Source organism: Micromesistius poutassou, assembly GCF_964030765.1.
Source record: "Micromesistius poutassou genome assembly, chromosome: 15".
Classification (NCBI taxonomy): Eukaryota; Metazoa; Chordata; class Actinopteri; order Gadiformes; family Gadidae; genus Micromesistius; species Micromesistius poutassou.
Window position 1 is genome coordinate 17,221,629 of NC_140285.1, and position 17,128 is coordinate 17,238,756.

At 43.8% G+C, this 17,128-nt stretch overlaps 1 protein-coding gene across 1 annotated transcript; it reads right to left on the reverse strand.

Moving 5' to 3' along the window:
• Nucleotides 1-4: 4 nt before the first annotated feature.
• On the reverse strand, nt 5-10,349 carry pcmtd2b (protein-L-isoaspartate (D-aspartate) O-methyltransferase domain containing 2b). The gene is made up of 7 exons (XM_084480071.1): nt 10,254-10,349; nt 8,858-9,018; nt 7,913-8,063; nt 7,407-7,509; nt 6,767-6,938; nt 5,363-5,486; nt 5-4,034 (listed from the first exon to the last, which is right to left on the reverse strand). The coding sequence occupies exons 2-7, from the start codon at nt 9,011-9,013 to the stop codon at nt 3,475-3,477; spliced, it is 1,266 nt and encodes a 421-aa protein (XP_084336197.1). The 5' UTR covers nt 9,014-9,018; nt 10,254-10,349; the 3' UTR covers nt 5-3,474.
• Nucleotides 10,350-17,128: the final 6,779 nt, after the last annotated feature.

Consider the following 17,128-nt stretch of genomic DNA (forward strand, 5'->3'; position numbering starts at 1 on the left):
GATATGGGACAGAACTGTGTGTGTGTGTGTGTGTGTGTGTGTGTGTGTGTGTGTGTGTGTGTGTGTGTGTGTGTGTGTGTGTGTGTGTGTGTGTGTGTGTGTGTGTGTGTGTGTGTGTGTGTGTGTGTGTGTTGAACTTTATAGGTTTACATCATATTGCCCTGATCTCGTTACATGTTTTGTAGTGGGGAAACGTGTCTATTTGTGTGTTTACCTGCTGAAGCACTACGTGTATATCTGTAACAAGAGCAAATGGCCGACGTGGTCAAGTGGCTGTAATTGCTAAGGGGCTTGAATATGCTAGAGGGGGGTACTTCGAGAGAGAGAGAGTGCAGCACATACACTACATACGTGTGTGTTGTCCTTGGAGCAGTTCCAAACTAAATAAACAAAGTGAATTGACTAGTGAAGCTCCTCACCTGGAACAGGCCACAGAAACATCAGGGTTCCAAGGTGCCTTAACCCTCGTCCTTAATCTGAGCCACTAATGTGCACTCTCACATGTCTGCCAAGTGGATACATCTTTTTATAGTCCTTCAGTTGGAGATATTGTCATTTCCAGATCCTGTCAATTCCAGTACATGCTGAGTGCACACTGACTGAGCTCCACTGATCCTATCGTTGACCGGTGGAGAACAGATGCTTAGTTAGTGATTTGAAGCATCTTTTGAACTATACTAACTATTGAACTGTACTTGTACCATCTGCCCTATGACGTACACACCATGGCAGCCAAAGGACCTCATGCTCCAAAAGGTACACAAGAAATGCTTCCTGCCTGACTTCCAGGACAAAGAACGACTCCTCTCTCTGACAACCTGTTACCTGCTGGACATGAAATCCACTTTCTGAATATGCCCCCTGTCGGCGGAGACATGGCCTGCCGCTTGCTGCTACTGCCTGTTGGGTTCTGCTTAGCCCACTGTGAGTCCAGGTTCACTATAGAGAAGAGCTTCAACTCACTGCAAACGGTTTATTAAGTGTATGTAGTATCGATGAATATACATTTATTATGAGGCATATTCTCAAGTCACATTTGAAGATCAACAGTAATAAATAGGTTTCATGAAAGGAAAGAAGTTATCACAACCTTTTGGACATTCTTTTGTATACAGATGTAAATACACATTTTTATTTAGTTATTTCATTTCTTATACTTATTTTTTTGGAATTGTGTAATTTAAATGTGCAGAAAAAGTATCATTCACAAAACTTGTCTTAACTCAAGGTAGTCATTCCTGCACCATAAATGGCTTTAGTCACAAGTCCTTCACTTGATATTAATTTTGGCTCCTCACCTGCACCAATTCAAATATTTAGATTACTCTTCTCAACCAATAGTTAAGGATTTAAACTAGTACTGTAAATGTAGCTTTTTAAGTCATATACTGATCTGTCTCACTGTACTTAAATCCTTATTGAGAAGTTATAATTCACTTAACCTCACTGTGGCAAAGTTGTATAGCTGCTGCATGATTTTAGCCAGCTTGATCTGTTAGGAATTTGGATTGTTTTTGAGTGTTAGGAAATTAACTCCCCCAAAAAACAAAATGTGAATATTATTGTATTCCACAGCCTCACCACTGGACTTTGTAAAAAAAGACTACAATGACCTTTTAGTAATTGACCATGATTCTGTTAAACAGAAAATATGCTGGTGCACCAAGATCTATCTAGTGCTGTCCTTTACTTTAGTGTTTCTGATGAATAAAGACAATTATATCAAAGACAAATGTTTACTGTTTTTCATCAATTGATAATTAATATTAACGCAATGACTAAATATCACACCTTGACTGTTGTCAACCTTAGTCCCTTCAAATCTTAACTATTACGAAGTATTGGTATATATGGAGTTTTTTAACACATAGGTGAAACAACTCACTATTAACTTAGACATGAAGAAAAATCTTGACATTCAGAAGAGACTCGAAATGAGAATAGAACGAAACAATGATCTTTTTAAGCAGATTACAGGAATGGTTGTACATACAGTATTTATAGACGAGGCAGAAGACACGTCAATCAGCAAGGATTCATGAAATATCACACTGACTTTTGTAAGGGATTCTATTTTCCCTTATATTTATTCCACTTGTATGTACTCAATCTGAATATCAACTGCTACTAATAGAGTAATGAAAAACACTTTTTTTTTAAAAGAAGAATAAACTCAGTTGGCTGAACGTTTGTACTGCAAAAGGCTGGTAAGCTAGCATGAAAGAAGAAAATGAAACAATCACTTCAAAATACAATTGATTAATTTAAAAGGATTAACAGATTAACTGAAATAACAGAGGAGAACTTCATTGGTCTTGTTTCTTCAAAATAACCCAAAGATGAGAAGCCACTTGTTGAGAGTCCATAGTCCAATGGAAATAGATTTGGCATCAAAATGTACCAGTTTCCAAACTACAGTGCAGAGAGAATGCCCGTCTAACTGGAAAAGGGATGGAAACGATGTCCCAGAAATACAAATAAATCCATGGTTATTGATTTCATTGGTGAGAAAATGTGAAACTGAACACAATATCATGCTATGAAGTAATAAAAAATAACAAAAAAAAGCAATAGCAATCCTTAAAAGTAAATAAAAAAGTGGATGTATAAAAAATATTTTGCCTGGTAATAATTATTCCTTGCTGTGGGATGTAAGATGGAATATATGAACAATAACAGGGTTCATTTTAGAGTGGTTCCTCGTTGGGTTGTACATATCTGGTCTGGTACTACGGAGAAGAATCTAGTGAGTCTGAGACTCCGACCATGGCAACCAAGACCAAAACTACAATTCTTTGTTCTTCTCACTACAGTGAGAACCCCTGTTCTCTGAACCCCAGCATTCTGATCCTCTGACACCTCAGGGTCAGAGGCCAAACTCATCTGGCTTCTTGGTCCCAACTGTCCCCCTGGGCCTCGGTCAGGAGCTGCCCGGCCTGTAGCCCCCTGACGTCCCCAGCAGCACTGAGCCCTCAGTGACCTGTGAGGGCTCATCACCCCGTTGATCTTAGTGAACGGTGGCCATGTGTGTATGCCATGCATCGATGCATTAAACAGCAGAACAGAACCTTGGACACCAAGAGGAGTTCTCCCTGTGGAGAGAATGACTGAATGTGCTTTATTCATACGTTGGGTTTCTGGTGCTGTTCCGAACAAAAGCTACAACTAAGAAATCTTTTCTCGGATTTCTAATCCGATCAAATGATGGTCACAAATGTTCTCTTACTTCATGCATAGCAAGCTGGGGTCCCGCCGAGCGTCTGCTGGAGTCTCCGGGCACTGACATGAACAAGAGGAGAGGAGCGGGAGAAGGCTGATCCACGACGGTCGTATGCAGAGGAAGAGAGCGACCAGAGCCACTCAGAGAGTCCTGCCTGGTTCAGCGTTAGAGGGGGGGGTCACTCGGCCCCTGGAGCCCTAGAGGGGGGACACTGGGCCCCTGGAGCCCTGCGCTGTCCGTGTCCTGCCGGGGCCTCACTTCTCCCTGTAGTACAGCAGGTACATCTTGAGCGGCTCGGGCAGCGGCAGCCCCAGAATCCTCTCTCTCAGCACGTTGACGGGGGGCCCGGCCCGTAGCGCCTCCCCCCGGCCCCTGGGCTCCTCCCCCTCCTCGCCCCGCTCCTCCTCCTCCTCCTCCGCGGCCTCGGGCTCCTCCGCCGCCCCCCTCAGCGCCCTGCGCCCTCCTCTCCGGCGCCGCCGCGCCTCCCTGTCCTCCTCCTCCTCCTCCTCCGGGGCCCCGCCCCCCCGGGCTCTGCGGTGGTTGTTGTTGCTGTCGGGGGGGGCGGGGCCCGACTGCGCCGCCGCGCGGCCGCCGGGCCCCAGGCTGTTGCTGTGGCGCCGGTGGACGCGGCGCCGTTTGAAGCGGGGCCCGTACTTGTGGAGCCCGGCCACGGCCAGGCCCCGGCCCACGCTGAAGGAGGAGCCGCGGCCCCGCGCCGGGGCCCCCCCGCCCCCCGCCCCGTCCCGGGTCACTCGCAGCGCGTGGCGGATGGAGATACGAGCCAGCTCCTGCAGAGAGCGCACCTCCAGCACGGCTGAGGAGAGACACAGTCAGTACCTCCTCTATACAGTATCAGTACCTCCTCTATACAGTATCAGTACCTCCTCAGTACAGTATCAGTACCTCCTCAGTACAGTATCAGTACCTCCTCTATACAGTATCAGTACCTCCTCAGTACAGTATCAGTACCTCCTCAGTACAGTATCAGTACCTCCTCTATACAGTATCAGTACCTCCTCTATACAGTATCAGTACCTCCTCTATACAGTATCAGTACCTCCTCTATACAGTATCAGTACCTCCTCAGTACTATACAGTATCAGTACCTCCTCTATACAGTATCAGTACCTCCTCAGTACTATACAGTATCAGTACCTCCTCAGTACATGATCAACAGTAGTACTATAGTACATGATCAACAGTATCAGTACCTCCTCCTGGCCCTGACTCACCTCCATATCAACAGTAGCACTATAGTACATGATACTGTTCATCTGTATGAACAGTATCATGTACTATAGTACTTGATATGGTTCATACAGATGTACTATAGTACTTGATACTTTTCATACTCATACTGGTAATATTAATGGGGCTGGTGAAAGCTTACGTAATGAGCCAACAATAAACTTGAAGCTTTACCGAATACAATAGAAACATGCGATGGAAACATACATTAGAAACATACGATAGAAACATGGGGTAGAAACATGGGGTAGAAACATGGGGTAGAAACATAGGGTAGAAACATGGGTAGAAACATACAGTAGAAACATGGGGTAGAAACATAGGGTAGAAACATGGGGTAGAAACATGGGTAGAAACATGGGGTAGAAACATGGGGTAGAAACATGGGTAGAAACATGGGTAGAAACATGGGTAGAAACATGGGGTAGAAACATGGGGTAGAAACATAGGGTAGAAACATGGGGTAGAAACATAGGGTAGAAACATGGGGTAGAAACATGGGGTAGAAACATGGGGTAGAAACATAGGGTAGAAACATGGGTAGAAACATACAGTAGAAACATGGGGTAGAAACATAGGGTAGAAACATGGGGTAGAAACATGGGTAGAAACATGGGGTAGAAACATGGGGTAGAAACATGGGTAGAAACATGGGGTAGAAACATGGGGTAGAAACATGGGTAGAAACATGGGTAGAAACATGGGTAGAAACATGGGTAGAAACATGGGTAGAAACATGGGGTAGAAACATAGGGTAGAAACATGGGTAGAAACATGGGTAGAAACATGGGTAGAAACATAGGGTAGAAACATGGGGTAGAAACATAGGGTAGAAACATGGGGTAGAAACAAGGGGTAGAACCAGCCCAGTGGGCCAATGGGAGCAGGACTCACGTAGCGGCACGGCCTTAGGCTTGCCGTTGTTGCTGTACTTGGGAAGGACCAGAGGAGCGAAGGACACAGAGATGATCTTCTTGGTCTCCCAGCTGCTGGGGCCAGTCCGGGTGATCTTGGTCAGCTGGAGGAACACAGCAGCATCATTAACCTGAACACACCCCAACCACTGGAGCCACTGGAGCACCAGGACACAGGACTCAATCGTTATATTTTAAAACTATTTCTGAAAACTGAAAACTGATTATACGATACAGAATAAATGTATATTTATACTAGGGGTGATTTTGATTCTTCAACAATTCAAATCTTCGACTGAAAAACAACGAGTCAACTTGGTCTTCAATAGTCTTATCAGCATGTCAGGAAAGTTGTGCGTGTTTAACCTGAAGTGGAACCTTTGTAATGGCAGCTGCATGATCCCTAAAACCATCGACATTAGCTGTCCAGCAGTACTCTTCTGATACAGTGAATGGGTCACACCATTCACACATTTCTAACATTGTTATCAATCACAGCTTATGGTCGTGTTCTCATGATGGGATGTGAACCGTGTGTGTAGACTCTGCGTAGAGATCCACCACTGTTTGATTTCATAGATGTATTTTAATACTCACGCTATTTGATCCAGGTCTATTTTAATAGGATAATAACAGCCTATATTTTCTGTCAAATGGATGCAGCTGACATGAGTGCACATTGTCGTTGTGTTATATGGTGAAATTAACAATGTTGTAGAGGCTGTCTCTCTACAGAACGCAGAACCTGCCCTACAGACCGCAGAACCCTCCCTACAGACCACAGAACCCTCCCTACAGACTGCAGAACCCTCCCTAGACTGGAGAACCCTCCCTACAGACTGCAGAACCCTCCCTAGACTGGAGAACCCTCCCTACAGACTGTAGAACCCTCCTACAGACTGGAGAACCCTCCTACAGACTGGAGAACCCTCCTACAGACTGGAGAACCCTCCCTAGACTGGAGAACCCTCCTACAGACTGGAGAACCCTCCTACAGACTGGAGAACCCTCCCTAGACTGGAGAACCCTCCTACAGACTGGAGAACCCTCCTACAGACTGGAGAACCCTCCTACAGACTGGAGAACCCTCCCTAGACTGGAGAACCCTCCTACAGACTGGAGAACCCTCCTACAGTCAGCTGTGGAGAATGAAAGTCACAACAAGTAAGGCTTCATTGACTCGCATATTTTAAAAAGGTAAATCAGATATGGTTATAGGTCCAGCCTGACCAATCAGATTCGACTATGCTTATGCTATGCATTTTGAAATGTATTGTACTGCAGAATAACAGTTACTTATTAAAAATAAACCTTTATTTATACGATTGAGAAACTCTTATTGTATATCCTGATAATAAAAGGGTTGTGTTGGTGCAGTACCCACCTTCTCCTCCAGGGGCAGCACCAGGACCCCCCCCACCTTCAGCAGGTTCTTCATGTAGCTCTCGTACTCCTTCTGCACCCCCGCCCCGCAGTACACCCGGTCGTACTGCCGGCTGTGGGGGGGGATCTCCAGGCAGTTCCCCGCCACAAAGCACGGCTCGCAGAACTCAAACCTGCAGAGTGGAACGGGATCCAGGAGTCATCAGCAACAACAGAACGAGGTGCTGGATGTGTACAGAGCCTTAAAACAAGGTCTACAACGCGCCTTAAAACACAAAGTACCACAACTAAAACCCACGGTAAGGGAACATTAACAAGAGTCAATCAATCAATACAGAAACTATACAGCAAAATTAAATAGACAATTAAATATAAAATCAAAGGAACTAAACTAACAGCTTTGGTACATGGTTCAGTACATGGTTCAGTGGGCCCCCACACTAACAGCTTTGGTACATGGTTCAGTACATGGTTCAGTGGGCCCCCACACTAACAGCTTTGGTACATGGTTCAGTACATGGTTCAGTGGGCCCCCACACTAACAGCTTTGGTACATGGTTCAGTACATGGTTCAGTGGGCCCCCACACTAACAGCTTTGGTACATGGTTCAGTACATGGTTCAGTGGGCTCCAACACGCACTTGTCGAAGCTGTCGCTGGTTTTGATGAAGTTGTCCAGCTTCTGGTAGGCGTACTCGATGACGTCCGCGTGGAGCTCCACCCCGTGGTTGACCCCAAACGGCCCTAGGACAGACCACCGCGCATCACCACATCGCTTCACTTATCCATTATTATTACATTACACCCACAACCCCAACAGACAGTATATGTTGTATTGTAGTATACGGCCGTGACTTGCCCTGTCTCTGTTTCTGTTTTGTCATCTGCTTTGCCATGTTTAAAACATTAAGCTGTAGCTCCAGTATATCAGTGTGTGACTGAAGAGTGCATACTGCATAGCAAGCTATAGTTTGTCCAAAACATGCATAACCTCAGATGAAAAGAGCCTGGTTAATCTAGGGTCCATCAGGGGGGAGATACAGGCTCATGCAGGGTCAAAGAGTATTTGTCAGTTCTCAGACTCTGTAGCCATCCTAAGGTGGTCCTGTGCTCTACAGATAGAAAGCCCTGTGCTGTAGCCGCCTACCCAGTATCAGGCCCACCATGGTGCTGAGGTAGCCCGTTCCACTGCCCAGGTTGAGGAAGGAGAGCCCAGGGTACAGGTCCAGAGCCTCCATCACCTCCGAATAGATGCATGGAGCCGACAGGTGGATGTTCCCATGGCGCCACGCTAGATCCTGAGCCAGAAGGTAGGAGACGGTGTGAGAGAGTGTTGCTCAGTAGCTTTGGAGCCGCAGTCATATACCCTTTTATCCACCAAAATATGCAGGTTTTTTAAATGCAGAAAACCCACTTAAAATAGCAAGTAGATGAGTATGTCCATGTTGTTTTCTGGTCTGTCACGTTCAACGTCAGGAACGTGCCAGAAAACAGGGCTAGTGAACAGTAGGAGACATGGAGGCCAAATGTAACAGTGGTTACCTCCTCGTGACTTCTTCTACTGCCAAGTCATTTTTTCCAGGAATGAATGCCTCATCACCTTTTCCACTAAAGACATAAGCCGATGTTAGGGGAAGGCGCCTGACCCTACTAACTATCATCTCTTAATGCTGCATTTTTGTCAAAACTACTATCCCTGCATGGGTGACAACTCAATGGGATCCTTTACAGCCGTTTGGTTGCCATTTATTGACACCCATGTAATGTGTTATCATATTACAATGAACTGTTCTGAGTTGGCCACTCCTTTCAGCTGCAGGGGGTCAGCAGGGGGTCAACAGTGAGCCCTGCAGAGCCCTGACCAGCACCGCCCTCACCTTGTAGCTGTTAGCCCAGAGCCCTGACCAGCACAGCCCTCACCTTGTAGCTGTTAGCCCAGAGCCCTGACCAGCACCTCCCTCACCTTGTAGCTGTTAGCCCAGAGCCCTGAGCAGCACAGCCCTCACCTTGTAGCTGTTAGCCCAGAGCCCTGACCAGCACCGCCCTCACCTTGTAGCTGTTAGCCCAGAGGCCTGACCAGCACCGCCCTCACCTTGTATGCGTTCTCCCGGTACTCGTCCAGGTAGTAGTCTGCGCGGTCGATGGCTCTGAAGGCGCGCTCCACCAGGCATGAGCGGATGTAGTAGGCCTCCTTAAGGTTGTCAATCAACTCATCGTTGTCCTCACCGGCGCTGACTGCCCCGCCCATCTCGCCTGGAGACAGAGGGAGAGACGGAGGGAGAGAGATGGAGGGAGAGAGAGGGAGAGAGACGGAGGGAGAGAGAGGGAGAAAGACGGAGGGAGAGAGAGGGAGAGAGACGGAAGGAGAGAGAGATGGAGGGAGAGAGAGGGAGAGAGACGGAGGGAAGGAGAGACGGAGGGAGAGCGATGGAGGGAGAGAGAGAGAGATGTTTACTCATCAAGTATTGCTAGAGAATCTTCTGAACAGTTAGAAGAAATGTGCTTCAGTGCAACTCCTGGTGAACCAGAGACCTGGAGGCAGAATACATAAAGACCAACAAAGGACCAAGAGAAATAACTAACCAATCAATCAATGTTTAAATAAGTAGTAAAGCAAAAAACTGCCCAGAGTAATTATGATTCAACATTTAATGGTAGTTTTTGTTAGGTGTATTTGCTTTTCAAAGAAGGAAGTTGGTACATGGAGGTGGTCAGCAGCACATTAGCGCAGCTGAGGTGGTTCAGAGGAGGAGACCAGCAGCAGGAGGCCAGGAGAAACCACAGACCACAACTGCCAGATGTTGGCCATGCTATAAATCAATACAACAAAGCACTTTGCATTTTGCATTTCAATCAATTTGATGTCAAATTCGGCCTTATGAACCAGGTAGAAGAAGATATCTTCTGAGAAACAGTGGACATTTTCATCTCCTGGTGCAATACTATGGATAACCCCAGGTCATGACCACAGGGGGGCGCTGTAACTTCTGGTCATGACCACAGGGGGGCGCTGTAACTTCTGGTCATGGCCACAGGGGGGCGCTGTAAGCCCTGGTCAGAGGAGCGGTGCTTCAGTAGGCCAGTGTAGTTGACACTTCCTGCCAAATGGAGAATATCACATTGCCTTAACCTATGGATGCAGAACACTTTTGATTAGAGTCGACCCAGGGCCGTGTGGAACCACAGACTGTCATGTTATTTATTGTCACGTTATTAACACCTGCATGTCCACTGCTTGTGTTCAACACACCGAGGAGCTACACAACAACATCACAACACCTTGGATATACATCCACATAGATGGAGAGGCTAATGCCGTCAAGCGTTTTGTTTGTAATGCGACAAAACGTTATAATCTCCCCCAAAAACAGCAACAACACAACCTGTGTGTGGAAAGAAGAAACGTGGAGACGTGAACCCCGATGGCCGACTGGAGACGGATCCCGTGAGATAACATTTGAAACACCGATACTAAACACAATCTATACCTTATTGTGATGCCGATCGCTTTGGTCAGTCGTCAGTATTCTTTAAATTTTCGTCGGGATCAGAGACACTGCTCCACGATGTAAACATTGGGCCGGACGACGCGCTGACGTCATACGTGACGCGCTGACGTCATACGTAAAGCTCCCTGAAGAGGACCTAAAGGAGCTCAGCGATAACACAGAATCCTACTCAGAATGACTTTTATTACATCTTATTGTACACAAAACAATAACAATACAAGATAACGTAAATAAAGAGACGATAAGTAAAAATAAGTAGCAGAATAGATCCCAATAATAAATAATAATAGTACAATAAAGTAAGTAATAAGAGAAACTAAGACAGTGGTAATGAGTAATGAGGTGTAGTTAAGTGTGAAGTGTTCAAGTTATAGTGGTGGTTGATTCTAGTGCACAAATGTATTACACAAAATACAAATTACAGAAAATAAATCTGTATGTTTGTCTGTTTTAGTGCGCTTGGGGTTGGTTTGGGGGTAGTGAACACAGGACTGGTAGTGAACACAGGGTTGGTAGTGAACAGCTGTTCTTTCCCAAATAATTTAACCAACCATTTACCCTAAAACGAGATTTTGTTTTGGAAGGCTGGAATATAGCCTACTTTGCTCGAATTTATTATTGTTAGTATTATTATTTTAACGCATGGCATAGCCTACTATACTTAATTCATGTTCATTCATGCAGCCCTATGGAAAAAAATGTTTCCACAATCCACACGCTATTTCTATGCAGTTTCACACATATGAACAATCTTTGACATCGTAGTATTTAAATCAGGCTAATCGTTTGCATGTTTGTGCTGTGTATAGCCTACGTGTAAGCCTATGTTGCAGTTCCGACCTGCCATGGCACGTCAAAATAGCAACACCAACTGCGCTATCCGCTAGTGCATTTCGACCAGGATTTTTTCGGTCAGTAGCGCAATTGCATTGGCGCAATTTTTAGATCACTAAAATAGCACCAAGTATCATTTGCGCCGGAACACGCCTATGCTTTTCGCCGACACGCCTCTTTAGGCGCAAGTGTAGTGGCGCCTGGTTGCTGCAGCGCAGCTTTGCGCCGGGTGCAAACTAGCAACGATACATGTGTCTGTGTAGAAAGTCAATTGCGCTGGGTGCAGATAGGGCCCTAGGTGTTTAACTGTACATGATGGGGCCCCGTCACTCACCCTATATAGCCTTAAAGCAGCAGGCCTAGCTTGTGCAGCACATTCAGCAGAACGCTCGCCCCTAAAGGTCAAAGTTGTCGGTGTCAATTTCTGCCGATCTGGAGAAACGACCGGGGATACATTTCATGATGCATGTTGCATGTGTGACCTTTTGTGTGTTCTGAGTACGGCGAGCATGGGGATGAAGCATTGTCCAGCAGATGTCAGTGTTTTTACCCTGCATAAATAGCACCCATATGGGTAGGTTATGGTTCTGCTCTGCCATCCAGACGTCCGTGGACGTTGCGCCCCTCCTCCTAAAGTGATGTCATGGTAACATCAATACATCAATACAATACCTGACACATCACACACACACACACACACACACACACACACACACACACACACACACACACACACACACACACACACACACACACACATATACACACACATATACACACACATGCAGGTATGCATGCAAACACACACAGACTAAATAGAGGAGGCCAGTGAGAGTCACAATTCTTTATTTGTTTATTTTTTTCATAGAGAACATTTAAAAGGGTTCATACTTCCACAAGAACTGACATCACTTCTCTGGTTTATAACACTGACACATGAACAGGGGAACATGTACACAAGTATACAAACACACAGTCACAAAATTGGCCAATCTACAGCGGTTTATTTCCCAAAGAGATCGTCGAAACAAGGAACCAAAAGGAACGCAGCCAAGACCTGCCCGCTTTACAAAATGGTGCAGTAGCAAAGGAATGGCCATTCTACAAAAGTAACAAAAATCACCATACAATCTATCTTTGTGGAAGTGCTTGTAATGTTGGAAGTTTTGTTAATTATTCAAAAAGATATCAATATCAATGCCTAGAAAAGCACCCAGTAAAAATATCTCCTCTCTGTAAAAATGTGGTAGCAGGGCACGCCTTGGCTGGGGAAGTTTCACTGTAAGTCACAAACTCTATTTAGTATTTTAGTTTTACATTTTCCACTCGTCTTCAATACAACAACAATAACACTGTTTCTTCTTAATACAAATATGTACAGAGACTTTCAGTTGTTTCAAAATAATGCCCTGCACTACTGATGCATTATCTAGGATGACAATGTACTTCTTTTACAGAAAAAGTCCATGCAGCGTTAATACCTGAATTGACAGCATCAGATCACAGTTTCTTCACCTCACATGTTTAGTATGCCTCTGTAACTCAACAGTTGTGTCACCATGGCGATCATCATACCCACCACCTGCACATACAGTGAAAGACACGTTTGTGTTTTTTTGTTTATTTGTTTGTGTTTCTTGTTAAACAGTAACCTGACCTTCACCGAAATAACTGATAAAGAGATTCAGATCCCAATTTAATTAATTTTTTGATTAATTTGTAAGTGGGACTGGAACAGGTCTGTGTAAACATATATGTTCTTGAAATGAATGATGTGAGAAAGGCACACATGATCAGAACACACAGATCACAGAACTCAGGTGAACTATGGGCGGGGCTGGTATGTGGGGCTTTTGGTTGACTTCAGCTTGATGAAAAGGGCACTTAAGCTGACCTTTCTGTCTGCTCAGTGTGGATTTGTAGTTTCTCTGTGCCGTGCGTGTGGTTATTCTGTTTATGTCTAGCCTGTGTTCTAAACTAAAACTAATCTGAAACCAGATTACAGGAGATGGGGCTCCTTTCTAGATAAAGATAGAACGGTATTTTAGTCAGGCTTGTTTTCCCGGATGCTGTTTGGAGTTTTATTTCCGCTTAAGAGTCTTGGGAAACAAGACTAACCGGTTTTGGTTCATACTTTTCTTTGTTACATAGTGAAAAAAATATCTTCTATTACCCAGTACATTTAAGTAAAGAGAATTGTGCATGGGCGCAAAATATAACCATCGATAACGTTTACTCTCCTAAGGGACATTTGGGGAAAGGTTCTGCGTTTCATGTTCTCCGTGTAGTACTACTGGCATACCTCAGTAACTGATCAAGTCATTTAGAAGGGGTCATGCCATATCAAATAAGTTAGGAAAATATTCAGTCTTAATACCCAAATGTAGGTTATGAATCTCAAGACATGAAGAATAAGCTACTTGGTTAATCAAATGCATAAAATAACATATCTGTCCCGTGGAAAGGTTAGAGTAGACGCGAGGGAGGGCAGCCCGGGTATAAAAGTCATGAAAAGCTTTGACATTCCTTGGAGTGACAGATGCATATTTATGCACTAAACGCCTCCTCCCTAGCCTCAGAGAGGGAGTTGGTGCGGCCCGGTGAATCAGTCTCCACTCCCACACTCATCTCATCTCACACACTCGCTGCCTACGCGCTGTAGTGCCTCTGGCCTGAGCTGACGAGCTGACCCTCATGGCTCCACTCTGCTCTGCTGAGTAGCAGCTCTCACTCTGCTCACCTGAGAACCAAACATTGTCTTCTAACAATCTATTTTGGTTGGCTCAGTGTGGCTTGTTTGAAAGAGATGGTATCACTCTCCTCATCACACAACCCCAAGCTTTGTCAAACACAGGTTCAATCCCGAATCACACCACTGATTCAGAACCCTTCCAGCATCTGGCCAGATGTTGGAGTTTGTTATTGGTTGTTTTTTTTACATCAAAAGGAGCACATGATGCATCACTCGCTAACACAGCCGGTGGTGGGGTGAATGTACTGACGTGTGCTACTGGCAATGATCTACATGTATTCCTACAAGGTAACACTCCACATGCTGGCATTTTCAATGGTTATTGAGGAAGTGCACAAGGTAGTTTGATTCTACATTGGCTAATAAAAAGCACATTTACAACATGCCTTTTGAGTCTAACAGGTTATTCTAGAGTACAGCACAGTAGCTCGCAACACACACAGACCAAAGGGTCCAGCTTTTCTTTTTTTTGTTTGCGTTTGTTAAGGTTCTACATGGGCGAGTATCACAGAGAGCAGGCCTTACCCTAACAATACAACAGCTGCACAACATAGCTGTACACTTTGTGCAGAACATTATTCAGAGGCATCACCTTTTACTGGTACATGAAGTCACATGACACTTAGGAACAAAAGGGGCTTCAGACCGCCTGCATTTTGTCATCCATTTTTCAGATAGGGCAGCACAACATACAGTACAAGTTTTCATCGAGTACTACACAGCATCCATAGAAGAAGTGAAAAGAAAAAAACAATGACGAGTGAAGTTTAGTAAATGAACTGTTTCGCTTCTTTGACACTCGACAGAATAGCGGGTGATTTCTGAGTGATATCAAATGGACGGTTATTCATAACAAATACGTTTATAATCAACTGTAACCGGAACATTCCTTGCATCCCTCCCAGACAGCTAGTGAACCTCTGATAAGCGAATACAAGAAGTAAGAGCAAGTCAACAATTACACTGGAAAAATATAGGTATGTTTATATTCATATATATAGCATCTTTAAGGTCTATTTATACAGAATGTATATATAGCGTACGTATGGCCATCTTGGCAGAGAAATAAAGGCATCTGAAACAATCACTCTGATGCCACGGCCCCTGGCCAGACACTGCGGTACATTGCAGAGTAACAGTGCGTTACATTGTAGAGTAACAGTGCGGTACACTGTAGTTACACTGTAGAGTAACAGTGTGTTACACTGCAGAGTAACTGTTACACTGCGGTACACTGTAGAGTAACAGTGCGTTACACTGTAGAGTAACAGTGTGTTACATTGTAGAGTAACAGTGTGTTACACTGTAGAGTAACAGTGCGGTACACTGTAGAGTAACAGTGCATTACACTGCAGAGTAACAGTGTGTTACACTGCAGAGTAACAGTGTGTTACACTGTAGAGTAACAGTGCGGTACACTGTAGAGTAACAGTGCGGTACACTGTAGAGTAACAGTGCGTTACACTGTAGAGTAACAGTGCATTACACTGCAGAGTAACAGTGTGTTACACTGCAGAGTAACAGTGCATTACACTGCAGAGTAACAGTGCGTTACACTGTAGAGTAACAGTGGGGTACACTGTAGAGTAACAGTGTGTTACACTGCAGAGTAACAGTGGGGTACACTGCGTTACATCGCAGAATATGAGTAATCAGGAAAGAAAGTGAGGGTTTATTAGTGGCACTTTGTGCATCAAAAAATTAAAATCTAGAGTAAGGCTACAAAGGTGTATATGCTTATCCGATATAAATTTGTCAAAAGGAGGCCATCTTGTCCTTGAGGGTTGGATATGTCAGTGTTTCTGTGGGTTTTAGACCAATACATCCAACCTAAACCCATTGCTGCAATAAATGTACCATTTGGTTGAAAAATAATTAAAATAAAGTAAAATAAGAAACATTAAACAGAAACAGATATAATTCATCAAAAGGCATTACTATGGTACATGACAGGTTTGGGTGAACCAGTGCTGGTTGCTACAAAGCGCTTGGGAGAGGTAACATTTGATTTATGCTGATTTTCTCTTTCTTTTATTGGTCTGATTTCACCTGACGAAAGCAAACACAAGATGGCTGACACACAGAAACCAGATACCAAAAGAACGACCATTGCTATTGTTGGTTATTTTGCTCTTTTTTTAAACCCCTAAGGGGTTCTGCTGGTATGTCTATGTAAGCCTAAGTAATCAAACACTTTTTGTATTGATTTTTCTCTTTATTTAAATATTAGCTGTGGATGTTTTTAAGTTTAAGAATACTCAGACTTAGCCATCACATCACGCACATAAATAACAAAATAAATGTACAACCGTATCACAGTCAAATTGTTTCATATTAAATAAATAATAAATACATATTCTTTTTCAGCAGGCTGTTTAGAATGTACCAGTAACATAATGAGCAAAATGGGGAAAAATCTATATCAACAAAAAGGAAAACTTTTTCTTAGAAAATTATCAAAACTTTGTTGGATATAAAATATTAGCAATTAAAAATGCTTTCAAAAAGTATTTAAAACTAAATAAGTGTGGTTGGTTATCTATATAGATTTTAAAATATTCCGAAATCACTTTGACTATCTTAATCATTAGAGATGCATTGTTTTTTTTTTTTACAAAACAACATTAATAAATAGCTTAATTCAAATAAATAAACATTGATAAAACGTAAATGGCAATAAATTACAATTTAAAAGTTCACAAATTTAAATAATCAATATATTACAATAATTATTGTACCACAAAACTAGTCATTGAAATGAAGTGCATTTTCTATGTTGATAAATACTATTGATATGACTACTAACCGGTTGACATCTGAACAATATTACTTCTATCATGTCTATTTGTTGTTTAAAATGAGTACAACCTGAACTGTTACAGCAGAGCGCTGTCAGCCCTCCTGAAGTCCCTTCTTCTTCTCTTCCAGTCAGCTTTGCACTGTTGATGTCTTGCCAGCAACAACATTCAGTTCAGCATTTTGCTTTTGATATTGCTCAGTTGTGCGCTCATTGATAGACAGCGGAGCCTTCAAGCCTCCAGCTCATTAACTCCCAAAGGAAACCTTGAATGTTTCAGAAGGAACGTGAGGAGAGGTCTTCCTGTAACACTCTTCAGATCAGTAGCTCTCCTGTCCCGCGGCCAGGAGGACTTCTTAACTCAAAGCACTCTCAAAAGACCTCAAAAAACCAATAAGGACACAAAACAGCTCCACATACAGCAAATTCAAATCTGCCAAATATCTGGTAGCATTACTCCTCCTGTTCAGC

What these genes read in the sequence shown, in the direction of transcription:
- pcmtd2b (XM_084480071.1), bottom strand. Translation starts at nt 9,013, where the DNA reads ATGGGCGGGGCAGTCAGCGCCGGTGAGGACAACGATGAGTTGATTGAC. An exon ending in ACCAGCGACAGCTTCGACAA is followed by an intron (nt 6,939 to 7,406) that starts GTGCGTGTTGGA and finishes TCCACTCTGCAG; the next exon opens with GTTTGAGTTCTGCGAGCCGT. An exon ending in TGCTGCCCCTGGAGGAGAAG is followed by an intron (nt 5,487 to 6,766) that starts GTGGGTACTGCA and finishes GTGTTCCTCCAG; the next exon opens with CTGACCAAGATCACCCGGAC.